Genomic DNA, 13509 nt, shown 5'->3' on the forward strand with positions numbered 1-13509 from the left:
TCACGTTTGCACCGAGGAGGTGGTTTGCGTTGAATACTTCCCTAATAAATACACCCTATCTATCCACATGTTGAATAAGTCTATCCAAAATGCTGAGTTATTATCCAATCAATTATAAGAAAATATTAAATGGCGTATTAGATGGGTAACCTAGGTGAGATGGGGAGAGAAAGCAATACATTTCATAGTTGGAGGTCATATAATAATTAAATTAGATTGACATTATCATTTCGATCTCTCATCGATTAGTATACTTTATTTTGTTCTCACGGAGAGTCAAACTCATCCTTCCTATATTCTACTCAATTGCTCTAAGCAAGTCTAAAGGCCTTTTACCTTTCCTTTTATTCTTGATAGTAATTATGTCTGCTTTGATCGGCATTTATAATTTTATAGACGAAGACGACAAGATAAGTAAAAAAGACACATAACACAATGAAGTTTGCATATATCTAATTAGAATGTTTCGAATTTCCTGTTGCGCGCTTTTATGAAATCTTTCTGAAACAATAAAATGATGGTTCTACCATTAAATCCTGCCAATCAAAAGAAATCTAATGAGCCTGGGATGGCCCACTTGGCAGCCTCAGTTGGGTCGCGGGCGCGGGCTACCGGCGACGGCCCTCGCAAAACCGGCGCCGGTCGGACCTCGGCCGCAGCGTACGCCCGTGCTGCTGCTGCGGCCACCAAATCCAGTTTGGCGGTTGGATCCAGCGTCCAGCGTTCTACTACGCATCATCTCCTCACTGCACCGCCCCACCCGACCCGAAAAGTCCCACGAGACAGACAAGCCTCTTGCTCGCCGGAGATCTCCCACTCGCCCGGCCCCTTTCCCGCGGCCATGGCCTCCGGGCAGGACTCCTCGGGCACGACGCTGATGGATCTCATCACCTCGGATCCGTCGGCAGCCTCGGGAGCAGGGGCGTCGTCGCAGCAGCAGTCCTCGTCGGGCGGCGGCGGCGGCGGCAGCGGTGTCGGCTCCCTGCTAGGGAAGCCCGCGGCGTCGGCGGCGGATCGCAAGTCGAAGAGGGGGACGCTGACGCAGATCCAGAACGAGACCATCTCCGCTGCCAAGGCGCTCAACCCCGTCAAGGTCCTGCCCCAGCGGAACAGGAAGAAGAAGGCGCGTCCTCGCTCCCCTCCCTCCCCACCGTCGCTTCATTTCAACCCTCCCCGTTCCAGTCTCACTCTGTAGCCTTTGCTTCTCGTGCAGCCCGTCTCGTACGCTCAGCTGGCGCGGAGCATCCACGAGCTCGCCGCGACGTGTGACCAGGTTCGTCCTGCTCCTGCTTCGGTTGGATTGAAATGCATGATGCTAGCTTGGATCTGTTGCCTTTAGCTGCTCTTGTGCTATCCCTTCTGTAGAAAAGTTCCCAGAGGCAGCTTGTAAACAGCGTATTCCCCAAGCTTGCCGTGTACAATTCTGTGGATCCTTCGGTGGCTCCATCTCTTCTCATGGTAAGCTCGCCATTCCTCGACTGCTTTTTGCTCAGCATGCTTTATTTTTGGATGTTAAAACTTAGACTACTCACAGCAAATTCAGCCATGATAGCACCATAATGGCACATGAGATCATCTAATTTCGATTAGCTTGATTCCCACCTTTGGATTTCTTCAATATAAATTAGGTACTCAAACATGTGTTTTACTGAAATCATATACTTAACACAGGCCATGGTTGCGGTAACCTGAGATATTGTTTACTTTAATTATCTTTCTTTTATCTCATTCGAGCCTGCTTCTTTGTTTGCAGCTCCATCAACAATGCGAGGACAGAAATGTTCTGCGCTATGTATACTATTATCTGGCCCGCATACTGTCAGATAATGGTTCCCAGGGTTTAAGTGCTGCTGGTGGCATACCCACACCAAACTGGGATGCCCTTGCAGATATTGATGCTGTCGGGGGAGTTACTCGAGCTGATGTTGTACCCAGGATAGTTGATCAGCTTTCAGCAGAATCCTCCAGCGACGATGTTGAGTGTATGATTTTATACTCAGTGTACATTAGATTTATAGTATGCAAAATCTATGATCCAATCCTACCTTTTGCCATTTAGTCAAACACCTAAACATTTCATATGGCTTCTTATTGGTTGGACTAAAGTCACTTGCCTGCATTTCCTGCTTAGTTTTGTCAAACCTAATCTCAGGTCTTCTTTTTTTTTTCTTACTCTCCTTTTGGGAATTGGTTTCCTCTTGGATTTTTTTTTCTTTTCTGAAGCAGTATAATGAGAACTTAAATTCCTGGCAAACATATTGCCCTGCATAAAAGGCACTATATGCTCAAGTTTATGAAAAACCTTAGTTGAAACTCAGCATCAAGCTGACTGCTGAACATCTTTGTTATGTGCAATAAGAATTCAATATCACTATTTGAGACTCAGCAAGAACAAAATATTCTATGTCATTAATGTCTTAAATCCTTGCACTTATAATTCCTCGTTGAATCATGTCACTTGGTCATTCATTGTGCTTAATCACTGATGCTGGCATTTGAAGTTCATGCGCGGAGACTTGCGGCCCTGAAAGCGCTTACATCAGCTTCCCCTGGCAGTTCTGAGATGATGGAAAAGCTCAATGAAATTGTGTTTGGCATTTTGGAAAAGGTTGGTCTTTCATAATGTCAGTTATGGGTTGTACAGTTACATTAGTCCTTAAACTTTTACTTGTCTAAGGTCCTTTTCTGTTTCCCTGGTCTGTGGCTTTGGAAAACTGACAGTGTTCTCTCTGTGGTATATTTGGATGCTTTCAGGTGGCAGATACTAAACAGAAACGAAAGAAGGGTATCTTTACCAAGCAAGGTGGTGATAAAGAGGTACTGTTTTGATTCAAGAATGTGCATTTAATTTCTGTGGTGCTAAGAACTGTCTGTATACAGTATGGACAATCTATAGTTTTTTTTCTCTCGAACACATGAACTGTCTATAGTTACCATTCTCTTAAGGCATCTGGATGTTGCTGTTTGCTAATTACAAGCATGAAAACACACACTGAATGCTACAGTATACTTAACTTGCAGGTTTTCTACATTATATAGCAAAGATGATGGCCCAATTCACTATCTATTTTGAGCTGAAAAATTCTTCATGATGTTGTGAACCCAACCTTGTGACACTTTTCTATTAATTTTGCAGTCTATCATACGTGGTAATTTGCAATATGCTTCTGTAAGTGCACTAAGGAGGCTTCCACTTGATCTTGGTAATCCAGCATTCCTGCACCGAGCTGTCCAAGGGTAAGTTTGAACTTGCTGTCTTTGTAAAGCTCATTTTAGATTCGCCATCCACCTTGTATTCTAAACCTTTGTTATTTTACAACTTCCCAACTGGACTTGTTTTGCTTGAATGCAAACAGATTTTGGGATGGGAGCATTGTTTATGGTGTCTTGTCTATTGTTATCTTTATAGTCTATGTGGATATCCAATATTAATGTGATTCCTGAAGTAGTTAGTGATTTTGATTAATTTATTTCTCATGTCATCTTAATACATATATCAGGATAACACCTGATCTGGTGTTTATCTGTCTATGAAAAATCTATCTATTTCTGCAAAAGATATTCAGAATTGATAGTCTAATATATATGTAGTAACATACCGCTTCATATTCATCTTGTTCTCATCTGGCTTGATACAATTGCAGGGTTGAATTTTCTGACCCAGTTGCTGTGAGGCACTCATTGTCAATAATCTCTGAAATAGCCGCGAAAGATCCATACTCCGTTGCCATGGCATTGGGTCAGTTTCCTCACATACTGCTCATTTTATTTTGACATGTAGACAGAACATATGGCATTATGTTATATTGTTGGGGGTCCTTCGTGCACTGAAAACAGCAAATACTAAAAAGTTAACTGTAACAGTAGAAACTCCAGTCCAGATCTTTTTGTATATTTAGTCATTATGTAATAGATCTTATTTCATTCCATTTATGTGGTTTATCAATCTCATGTGTGGCTTCATTTTATGCAGGCAAAAGTGCACAGCCCGGTGGTATGTTTCTTCTTTCTTGAACATTTTATTGTTAATGTCTTATTTGAGGTTAATATCTTATCATTTGAACATAAATATACTATAAAGTTATTTGAGGTTAATAATTTGCAACTTTCTCCTTTGCAAATATATGTTTCAAGCAGTTTTTTTGTTCCTATTTTATTCTGAGAAGAAAGATAGAAAACAATTCTAGCTTTCAAATTGATTTGAGCTACTAGAATAAAGATTTCTTGATGTTTTCTTCTGTGTCTGATATAGAGATAGCCTAATGACTTTTATTTTGTGAAGAAGTGAATATATGATAACTGCCCTTCATATATATGCCTTTTAATTACCTTTATTCACTGGCCTACCCACAGGATTAATAAGCAATGTCATATGTTCTCTCTGTGTGTGGGTGGGTTGGGGTTGGGGGATATCTTCCTGGCAGTGCCGAAGCGTTACATGCTCTGAATAATGCAGGAAATTATCGTGTAATTTTTGAACAGTATCTGATTACAGTGACCAGTTTAACGTTGGTTGTTCTAGGTTCCATCTAAAGGGCATTATTACCTCTTAGCGTATATAATGAGTCCTTATTTTGCCAACTTCAGTTATGTTATAATTTTTCTTTTCACTTTGATGTACTTATTTGTGTACATTATCATTGTATCAAATCAAAACAGGAGCTCTTCAGGACATTCTTCATTTACATGATGTTCTTGCCAGGGTTTACCTTGCAAAGTTGTGTCATTCAATATCTAGGGCGCGTGTATTGGATCGTAAGTGCTTTATTTTTGCCTGCCCTGAATTCAGATGTGTGATTCATAATATTAGGGGTCGTATATCAAATTGGTTTTAATCATATACAATTTATGCAGAGAGGCCTGACATAAAGTCTCAGTATAGTTCCCTCCTTTATCAACTTCTTCTGGATCCCAGCGACAGGGTCTGCTTTGAGGCCATAAATTGTGTGTTGGGAAAAGTTGACAACACGGAAAGGTATTAATGATGTGTGTGTGTGTGTGTGTTTGGGGGGGGGCATAGTTGTATTGTTCAATTGCTTTGCTTGTTACTAAATGGTAGAACGTATATTAATTTATCATCATGTCTTGCAGCATGGAGGACAGAGCTGGTGGATGGATTCGGTTAACTAGAGAAATTCTCAAATTGCCTGAAGCCCCTTCTGTAGCATCAAAGGGTGTTCTGTCAAAATCTAGTGAAAAATCTTCAAAAGCAAGGCGACCTCAGCCTCTCATCAAACTTGTAATGAGAAGGTTTGTCGTATCTTATAACTGCACAAGTGGTTGATCTCCCGTGTTTCCTTTATGCAGCCCCTGGTTCATGGTTGCTTTTCTATTTGTTTCTTATTCTCAGATTGGAGAGCTCATTCCGTAGCTTCTCTCGTCCGGTTCTTCATGCTGCTGCAAGAGTAGTTCAGGAAATGGGCAAAAGTAGAGCAGCTGCTTATGCTTTAGGTGCTTATGATGAGGGGGCCCCTCTTGATGTTGAATCTCTTGATTCTGAACTTGAGAATCCAACAGCTGAAGGTATGATGATGCTATAATATATTTTAATTATATGTTGACACATTCAAGCACTCTTTAAGTGTTAACGAAAAGCATACATCCTTCATTTAATTTCGCATTCAGTAGGCTATGCAACTAGGACATGCATTTTTCTTGTAGATTAGATCAAAATTTAAGTAATTTCTCTTAACCATGTATTTGGATGTATTGCGTTTATTTATAATCAAACTGAGGGTCTTGCATAATGCTATTGGTTTTTTAATGTAACCATGCAACTTTTCCATGTTTGTGCTGTAGCTACCCGGAAGCCTAATCCGCTATCCAACGGTCATGGTGGCATGGACACAATAGCAGGGTTATTAGCATCACTGATGGAAGTTGTGCGGACAACGGTAGCATGCGAGTGTGTATATGTTCGAGCCATGGTCATCAAAGCTTTAATATGGATGCAAAATCCACATGAATCTTTTGAAGAACTAAAATCTATCATTGCATGTGAGCTGTCTGACCCAGCCTGGCCTTCCTCTCTCCTGAATGATGTCCTACTGACCTTACATGCTAGGTTCAAGGTATCAGATCCCTTTCAGTGTTTACACTATATATACTTAAATAGTGCTTTGACCTTGTTCTCAGTAAGCTGTTCACTTTCCCTATTTTAATGTGTTATTGTCTGCTGCGTGCATCAAATCACATCTGGTATTAGAAGCAGATTTAACCGTTCTGTACTGGCATTGACTATTTACATTTTTAAGTATGGTAAGCGACATTGTTCTTTTAAAAAATGATGCTACCTTTTTTTGTTGCTTTTTATTGGATTTTTTACATGAGATTTATTTCTTTTCATACTTCTTTTTGTACTTTCTCTACCTCCTTTTCGTTTTTCCCATCGCTTTAGTTTTCTAAAGGTTGTATGCTCATGTTTCTTGTAGTTAGTTTTATTAATATCTTTTCCTTTACCTGATTCAGTGACTGACTTTTTTTATTCTGGTTTCGTTACATGATAGGCAACACCAGATATGGCTGTGACTCTGCTTGAGATTGCAAGAATCTTCGCCACTAAAGTTCCTGGAAAGATTGATGCTGATGTTCTACAATTGTTATGGAAGGTAGACTTTTTGCTGTCAAGCTGTTTCGAATGTTATATGAAACCATGTACCAAGCTAATATGCAAGCTTCAAGTACTTACATACATGCATATTGCCATTAGTATCTTACAGCATTTGGTGTGACACTTACGTTAGTTTGGCAATGACTTTACTTTTTCTCTAGAATGACAAGCTGATACGCAAAGCTGCAAGTACTTAAATATATGCATATTACCATTGATGTGACATTTATGTTAGTTTGGCAATTGATTTACTTTTTCCTAGAATGACAATGTGAACTTAGCAAATAAAAAAAACAATTTCTGCCTTTCCAGACATGCCTTGTAGGAGCAGGACCAGATGGGAAACATACAGCCTTGGAAGCTGTGACTATAGTTCTTGATCTGCCGCCACCTCAGCCTGGTTCAATGTCTGGATTCACTTCTGTTGATATGGTATCTGCCTCCGATCCAAAGTCTGCAATGGCACTCCAAAGATTAGTTCAGGCTGCTGTAAGAACAAAAATTCCACTTGGTTAATTTATTCATTGAGCTTTGGCCTTGGAACAACAACATACTGATGTTGTGTCCTTGAATTACCAGGTTTGGTTTCTGGGAGAAAACGCAAATTATGCTGCATCTGAGTATGCCTGGGAGTCTGCAACGCCGCCTGGTACTGCACTAATGATGTTAGATGCTGATAAAATGGTTGCTGCAGCAAGCTCCCGTAATCCTACACTTGCTAGTGCTCTGACGAGACTTCAAAGGTGTGCATTTAGTGGCAGCTGGGAGGTAGGCCCCTTTGCAGAGGACAATTCCTTTTATTTATGTTTTAGAAAATTATGACAATGTGGGTGAGATGGTATCACCTCCTTATTGTTTTTTTCTCATCTTACTGTTAAACTTGTAGATCCGCATTGCTGCTGTCCAAGCCCTGACTACCATTGCAATAAGGTCTGGTGAACCTTATAGACTGCAGATATACGAATTTCTTCACGCTTTGGCTCTTGGAGGAGTGCAGTTAAACTTTTCAGAATTGCAATTAAGTAATGGGGAAAATCAAGGTGCCAGTGGTACTGGTCTTGGATCTTTAATAAGCCCAATGCTCAAGGTCCTAGATGAAATGTATAGAGCTCAAGACGATCTTGCTAGGTATGCTTTATAAAATTTCTTGTGACTGCTGGAGAACAGTCTTGAGGCGATCTCGTTTTGTAATTCTTTTTTGCTTTGTTTTTGCAGAGATATTAGGCAGCATGATAATAGTAAACAAGAATGGAGTGATGAGGAACTTAAGAAACTTTATGAAACCCACGAGAGGCTTCTTGATTTTGTTTCTTTATTCTGTTTCGTTCCAAGGGCTAAATACTTGCCTCTTGGTCCAACCAGGTACGCACTCTTATAGTTATTCAGGAGCAGTTATCTTTTGTAGATAAAGTTTTTGTTGGCTTGAAATCTTTTCATTTCTAAAATTGCCTAAGAACTAAAAAGGTAAAAATATTTGGTTCACCAGTCAGAAATGCTTTCTTCAGTGATATCTGGAACCTTGTACCATACAATAGACTTGTGTGTAAATGGATGCCTGCCTTTATTTCTTTCGCCGGAATGAAGTATTTTGTTAGTATCCTGTCCCTTGAGATCAATTTTGTTCAATCATATGACAGTTCCAAACTCATTGAGATCTACCGCAACCGGCACAACATAAGTGCATCTGGTGGTCTAAGTGATCCTGCTGTTGCTACCGGAATATCTGACCTTATGTATGAGTCCAAAGATGTACGTAAAGAGACCACTACCATGCAGTCTGGAATCGACCCTGATCTGGCAATGGCCTGGGCAGCAGGTTTGGAAGATGATGATTGGGCAAACAATGCTCCAGCTGTGGATAAAGTAAGATTCTTTGTTGTGTTCTGTTAATTACTCCTGTTATGTATTTGCCTCCCAACTTTTCAAAGACTACTACTTTCTGATATAGATAGCTTACTTTCTAATTTATTTCAGCATACTTCCTTTTTTCTTCGTTGGATGCGCTTAATTTGAGAATGACATTCTTTAACCATTTGGGACTGTTTGATCCAATGATAGGTAAAGGACTTCCTTGCTGGTGCTGGAACTGATGCTCCTGATGTGGATGACGAGGAATACATGAACTCTAGGCCATCAGTTGGCTATGATGATATGTGGGCTAAGACAATTCTCGAAACATACGAGGCAGAGGTAAGTGTTATTACACATGCTCAAGGTTATTGACTCCAGGTGCTTCTTAAATGTGTGTACAGATAATCAGGCCTTGCTTTTTATCTGTTGCAGGAAGATGATGGTAGGTACTCTGGTGGATCCTCTCCTGAGTCAACCGGTTCTGTTGAAACGTCCATATCATCCCATTTTGGGGGCATGAACTATCCGTCATTGTTTAGTTCAAAACCATCAAGTCACGGGGCTTCCCAACAGACGGTATTTCTGCTTCATCCATGATGCTGTTGCTATGTTCTTTTCTACTTAGACCAGTCTCAGTGCATGATTTCATCGCACTGTTACCATGAGTGCCATGTCAACTTTTCAATGAAATGAAACTGTCACTCTCAGTGCATAGTTTCATTGCACAGTTTCATAGATAGCCTAAATCATTTAATTTTTGTGTTGTCCTATGACCAAATGTGTCATGCCATGAAACCATAACATGCTTAGTGCAAGTTTCATTGCATTTCATGGAACCTGGTAACTGTGCCAAGTGGGTTTCATGGGGATGAAACTCTCTCCTCTCTCCTCATAAATAGCCTGCCAATTCAGCAGCTTTGCTAACGTGGCATGGGATTAAATGCCCATGAAACTCCCATGGCACTCCATTGAGACTAGCCTTACTGTTGCTGTCTAAGTTAGACAAAACAGATACTGTGGGTACAGTTTTCAAAATTTGGATATGGTTCCTGAATCCTGATATGTTTGCTTTTGCTTCAGATACGTGAAGAACCACCATCATATTCAACATCAGTACTGCAAAGGAAGGAGTCATTTGAAAACCCCCTCGCAGGGCGTGGAGGTCGAAGTTTTGGATCCCATGACGATGAAGATAAGAGTTCTAGTAACCCTCAGTCTGGGAAAGCATTGTATGACTTCACAGCAGGTGGTGATGATGAGGTAATGTCAATCCTTCTATGTTCAGAGGTTGACAGAACGTTCACTGTTCTGAAATCTTTTCTTTGTTCTGGGGCACTGAGGACAATCTTTGGTGTTTTTGGTGATACTGTAATTCACTATCTTAGCTATTCGAAAGAACTGTTATGAATATATTACTGTAATCATCTACTTCAATAGCAAAATGAGCAGAAGAAAGTCATTGTCAAATTAACTGAGCTGACTTTTTTCAATTGAATGCTAAGACGAGAGCACTTATTCATGTAAATTGTTTCAGTTGAGTTTAACCACTGGGGAAGAAGTGGAAATTGAATACGAGGTCGATGGTTGGTATTATGTAAGTTCTCATTGCGCACTTGATTTTACTTGTTCTCTCATTACAAATAAATAGCCTACCCCAACTTGCTTGGGACTGAAAGGCTATGTTGTTGTTGTTGTTGTTGTTGTTGTCTCATTACAAATAAACAGATTCTAAAGTTGGCGATCATTTTTATTTGTTCAGGTGAAGAAAAGGAGGCCTGGAAGGGATGGAAAGATGGCAGGTCTGGTTCCTGTTCTGTATGTGAGCTCATGATAATGGCCGTGTGCATATTTGTCGACACTTGTTGTTCAAGCGGTTTGGAGACCATGAGCACAAACCATGAGCTTAAGAATGGCAGGCAGGAATGCCCTTGTGCGATCTTCACACAAACTTGTTAAGCACCTAACGACTCAGCCACATGGCTTCATGGAAGGTATCCTTACGATGCTACAATGTTCTTGCGGGGCGTGATTTACGTGTTGATTTGTTTGTACACCACGAGTCCATTCAATTCATTGTTTTTGCTGAGGTCGTCACTTGCTTGAGAGGTTAACCATTCATCTGTGCCATTCTGCTCTGTCGGCATTCAAGAAGGCAGTTTCACGTCTCCAGTTTTATCAGTTGTGCTATATATATGTAGTCAAATTGTAGAGGCATCATTTCCCTCCTCCCGACCATTATTTTGATCTTGTGTATTGGTGTGATTCAAGTAGTGAGTAGTGATGTAAATTTTGTTTCAGAATGGATTATGTAGTATATACAACAGTGAAATCACATACAGCATTGTTTTTATTTACCCAGGTTGTGTGACCCTTCTTTTTTCCAATCATCGAGTTTTGTTCACTATCATCGTGCTACAGTTTGTACCCCAAGTCATGGACCTTACTAGTGCATGAGCTATGGAATGCTAAATTCTCGACCTGTGTGGTTGGGTATATTTTTTTTCAATCACAACCAATGTTTTAGGGCAATTACCAAGCTTTCCCTTGTGCTATGTAGCTTCTTACCCTGCTCCTCGGCCCTCGCCATTCGTCTTCGGAGATATCGCCCTGTCGGCTCCGTGATGGCAGCTACCCTCAGTTTTAACGGGCATGGTACAAGGCGGAGCAACTTTTGGCTCACCTGTCCCCGGCATGCTCTCTTGCTCCGGACTCCCAGATCGCGACGTGTATCCGAATGATCGGATCAGGATAAAGGAGAGGTAGCGACTGAGCAGCAGGCAGCGAGTAGGTTGGTAGGTATCCGTGCACGTCTCACCAATATACCGCAAGCCGGGGAAACCGACCCCGACGCGCGCGATGGGGAGGAGCGGCGAGTCGGCGGGGGCGAGGCGGCAGTTCGGGAGCATGGACGAGTTCTGGGGCTTCTACCTGAGCCAGCACTCCAAGCCGGGGACGCGGCGGTGGCACTTCCTCGGCACCCTGGCCTCGCTCGCCTGCGCGGCGCTCGCGGCCGCCACGGGCCGCGCCGCGCCCCTCCTCGCGGCGCCCGTGCTCGGGTACGGCATGGCGTGGTACAGCCACTTCTTCGTGGAGGGCAACCGCCCCGCCACGTTCGGCCACCCCGTGTGGTCCTTTCTCTGCGATTACCGCATGTTCGGGCTGATCCTCACCGACCGGATCGACGCCGAGCTCGTCCGGCTCCGCATCCAGCCTCCGCCCGACGACCCGGCGACCCCTTCGCACCAGGACTGATCCGCCTTAACCTCGGTGCTCGTCTGTCTTCCCTACCTACGCGTAGCATGTTCGAAGTGAAGGCCTAAATGAATCGTACCAGCGAGCAGTCTGTCTGTGCCTGCTTCATGGTAATATCGGTAGTTCGGTACCAATAATCACACAAGTTGTATCTCTAGATACAGATGATCAGATATGACATGCTCATGATTTTCCGTGATTTCTCCGATCGTATTACCTCTTTTCTGTTTAGTTTGACTACAAGCGAATCCGAAATGGCATCGAATTCTCACTTATTTATTTAGAAGGATTTGCAGCCGAGAAATTGATTGACTACTGAACCATGATTAAAACTTTATTTCCTGCCAATCAGAGGCGGAACACAGAAATCCAATGCGAATCGCGAGCTTATTTGAAATTCAAGATTACAGGCATTTTGATGCAGAATAGCAAAGATACAGACATCACTAATCCTGTAATAACACAGTGTGGCTTCTTATTTTCCTGGTGGCATCACTTGTCTGAATTCTCCGCGGGCCGAGGATATTGCATTGCTCAGCTGTCGCTTCTGCTCGGCTTGTCTGACGCCGGATACACCTGAAACGAAGCCACAGCTACTTGCATTACCAACGCGTTCGTGAACAGACACCATATGGCTCGTTGGTGACAAGTGTCGACACGCCAAAGCAGCATAGGATAAGCTGGAATCATTCGTGCCCGTCTGCCCGATCTTACCGTGTCAGCCGACGGGATCCATTCGTTGGTGGCAGGGTTCCCCTTGCAAGAAGCATGGCGCTCCGCTGCATCGGGGTCTTCGGACAGTTTGAAAGAGGCGCCCTTGTCTCTGTCCATCCCGATGAAGCCTGTTCCGGTCTGCTTGCCCGGCGATATTGGGCAGAGTCGAAGGACAAAAAAGTTAGTTAAGTCTGCAGCTCATAAGCAGGTCACGGAAGAAAAAGGGAGGAGCAGGAGTGAGCCAGCAGTAGTAACCGTGTGGTGCTGCTTGCCGACGCCGCCGAGATCCTTGTAGTACTCCGTCTCCACGAACTCCTCCCCGACCTTGCCGCCCTCGTACACCAACCTCTGAAAGAAACAACGTGTCAGCCGCTTGAAGAAGTTCTGGCTCAAGAGAGAGTTAGGCAGGGGAAGAGGCCGGGGGAGGGGAGACCTCGGTGTGGGCTTCGAGGTCTTGGAACTTGTCGAGCTCCGGGTGGGAGCTGTCCGGGACGATCGCGTCGGCGTACACCGGGGAGTGCTCGCTGCGGGAGGGCTTGGTGTGGCGCTTGGGCGCCGCGTCGTCGAAGTACCCCCGCACCTCGGCCTCCCGCGCCGCCTCGTCCTCCGGCGACAGGTGCGCGTCGCTCCGGTTCGGCCTCGACATCCTTCCTTCCTCCTCGCTGTCGCGTCGCTACTCGCTAGGCTTTGCTCTTTGTCTTTGGGCAGTTGGGATCAGGTCGAAGGCGCGCGCCGTGCTATAATGGCTGGCGCGCGCGAGAGTGGGGAGACGTCGCGATGGCGCCGTGGGCCAACGAGATATCTGTGACGAAGGCGTTGGAAAAATATCTCGAGGGTGGTAGGCGTAGGTCGCTGCCGATGGTTTACCAGGAGGTGGACGGCTGGTGAGATCGTGAGAGGTGAGGAATGCTCGTGCCGGGCGAGCGGCCGCCGCGTCCGGTGCCCGGGGAGACCGTCTCGCGTGAGGGGTGGTAAAAAAGATCGGGCTAAAATACTATATGATATTAAGCTAAATATATATACGTCTAAGTTGGTGTTGTAAGAGAGGTATAAGAGCTGTTGTAAGAGAGGTATAAGAGCTA

General features: G+C 43.5%; 3 protein-coding genes across 3 annotated transcripts; 2 read left to right on the forward strand and 1 right to left on the reverse strand.

Moving 5' to 3' along the window:
* The first annotated feature begins 715 nt into the window (after nt 1-715).
* On the forward strand, nt 716-10815 carry LOC101776350. Its single transcript, XM_004984624.3, has 25 exons — nt 716-1123; nt 1214-1273; nt 1366-1458; nt 1754-1982; nt 2502-2608; nt 2755-2817; nt 3137-3237; nt 3645-3739; nt 3974-3994; nt 4660-4755; nt 4855-4975; nt 5092-5250; nt 5351-5523; nt 5800-6071; nt 6507-6608; nt 6923-7099; nt 7190-7378; nt 7497-7738; nt 7826-7972; nt 8248-8473; nt 8669-8800; nt 8894-9037; nt 9542-9721; nt 9996-10055; nt 10221-10815. Exons 1-25 carry the CDS (start codon nt 842-844, stop codon nt 10290-10292), a joined length of 3543 nt encoding a protein of 1180 aa, XP_004984681.1. The 5' UTR covers nt 716-841; the 3' UTR covers nt 10293-10815.
* Nucleotides 10816-10977: 162 nt separating this feature from the next.
* On the forward strand, nt 10978-11912 carry LOC101775944. The gene has a single exon (XM_004984623.4). The coding sequence runs from the start codon at nt 11318-11320 to the stop codon at nt 11711-11713; it is 396 nt and encodes a 131-aa protein (XP_004984680.1). The 5' UTR covers nt 10978-11317; the 3' UTR covers nt 11714-11912.
* A 109-nt stretch (nt 11913-12021) lies between these two features.
* LOC101775264 lies at nt 12022-13196 on the reverse strand. Its single transcript, XM_004984622.3, has 4 exons — nt 12861-13196; nt 12683-12775; nt 12428-12565; nt 12022-12289 (listed from the first exon to the last, which is right to left on the reverse strand). The coding sequence occupies exons 1-4, from the start codon at nt 13071-13073 to the stop codon at nt 12248-12250; spliced, it is 486 nt and encodes a 161-aa protein (XP_004984679.1). The 5' UTR covers nt 13074-13196; the 3' UTR covers nt 12022-12247.
* Between the last annotated feature and the right edge of the window lie 313 nt (nt 13197-13509).

Source organism: Setaria italica, chromosome IX (assembly GCF_000263155.2).
Source record: "Setaria italica strain Yugu1 chromosome IX, Setaria_italica_v2.0, whole genome shotgun sequence".
NCBI classification, from domain to species: Eukaryota; Viridiplantae; Streptophyta; class Magnoliopsida; order Poales; family Poaceae; genus Setaria; species Setaria italica.

Coding starts and splice junctions, on each gene's coding strand:
- LOC101775944 (XM_004984623.4), top strand. CDS start 11,318: ATGGGGAGGAGCGGCGAGTCGGCGGGGGCGAGGCGGCAGTTCGGGAGC.
- LOC101775264 (XM_004984622.3), bottom strand. CDS start 13,073: ATGTCGAGGCCGAACCGGAGCGACGCGCACCTGTCGCCGGAGGACGAG. Junction 12,776..12,860: donor ACCTCGAAGCCCACACCGAG/GTCTCCCCTCCC, acceptor TGTTTCTTTCAG/AGGTTGGTGTACGAGGGCGG. Junction 12,290..12,427: donor GGATCCCGTCGGCTGACACG/GTAAGATCGGGC, acceptor GCTTCGTTTCAG/GTGTATCCGGCGTCAGACAA.
- LOC101776350 (XM_004984624.3), top strand. CDS start 842: ATGGCCTCCGGGCAGGACTCCTCGGGCACGACGCTGATGGATCTCATC. Junction 1,983..2,501: donor CTCCAGCGACGATGTTGAGT/GTATGATTTTAT, acceptor TGGCATTTGAAG/TTCATGCGCGGAGACTTGCG. Junction 5,524..5,799: donor TGAGAATCCAACAGCTGAAG/GTATGATGATGC, acceptor TTTGTGCTGTAG/CTACCCGGAAGCCTAATCCG.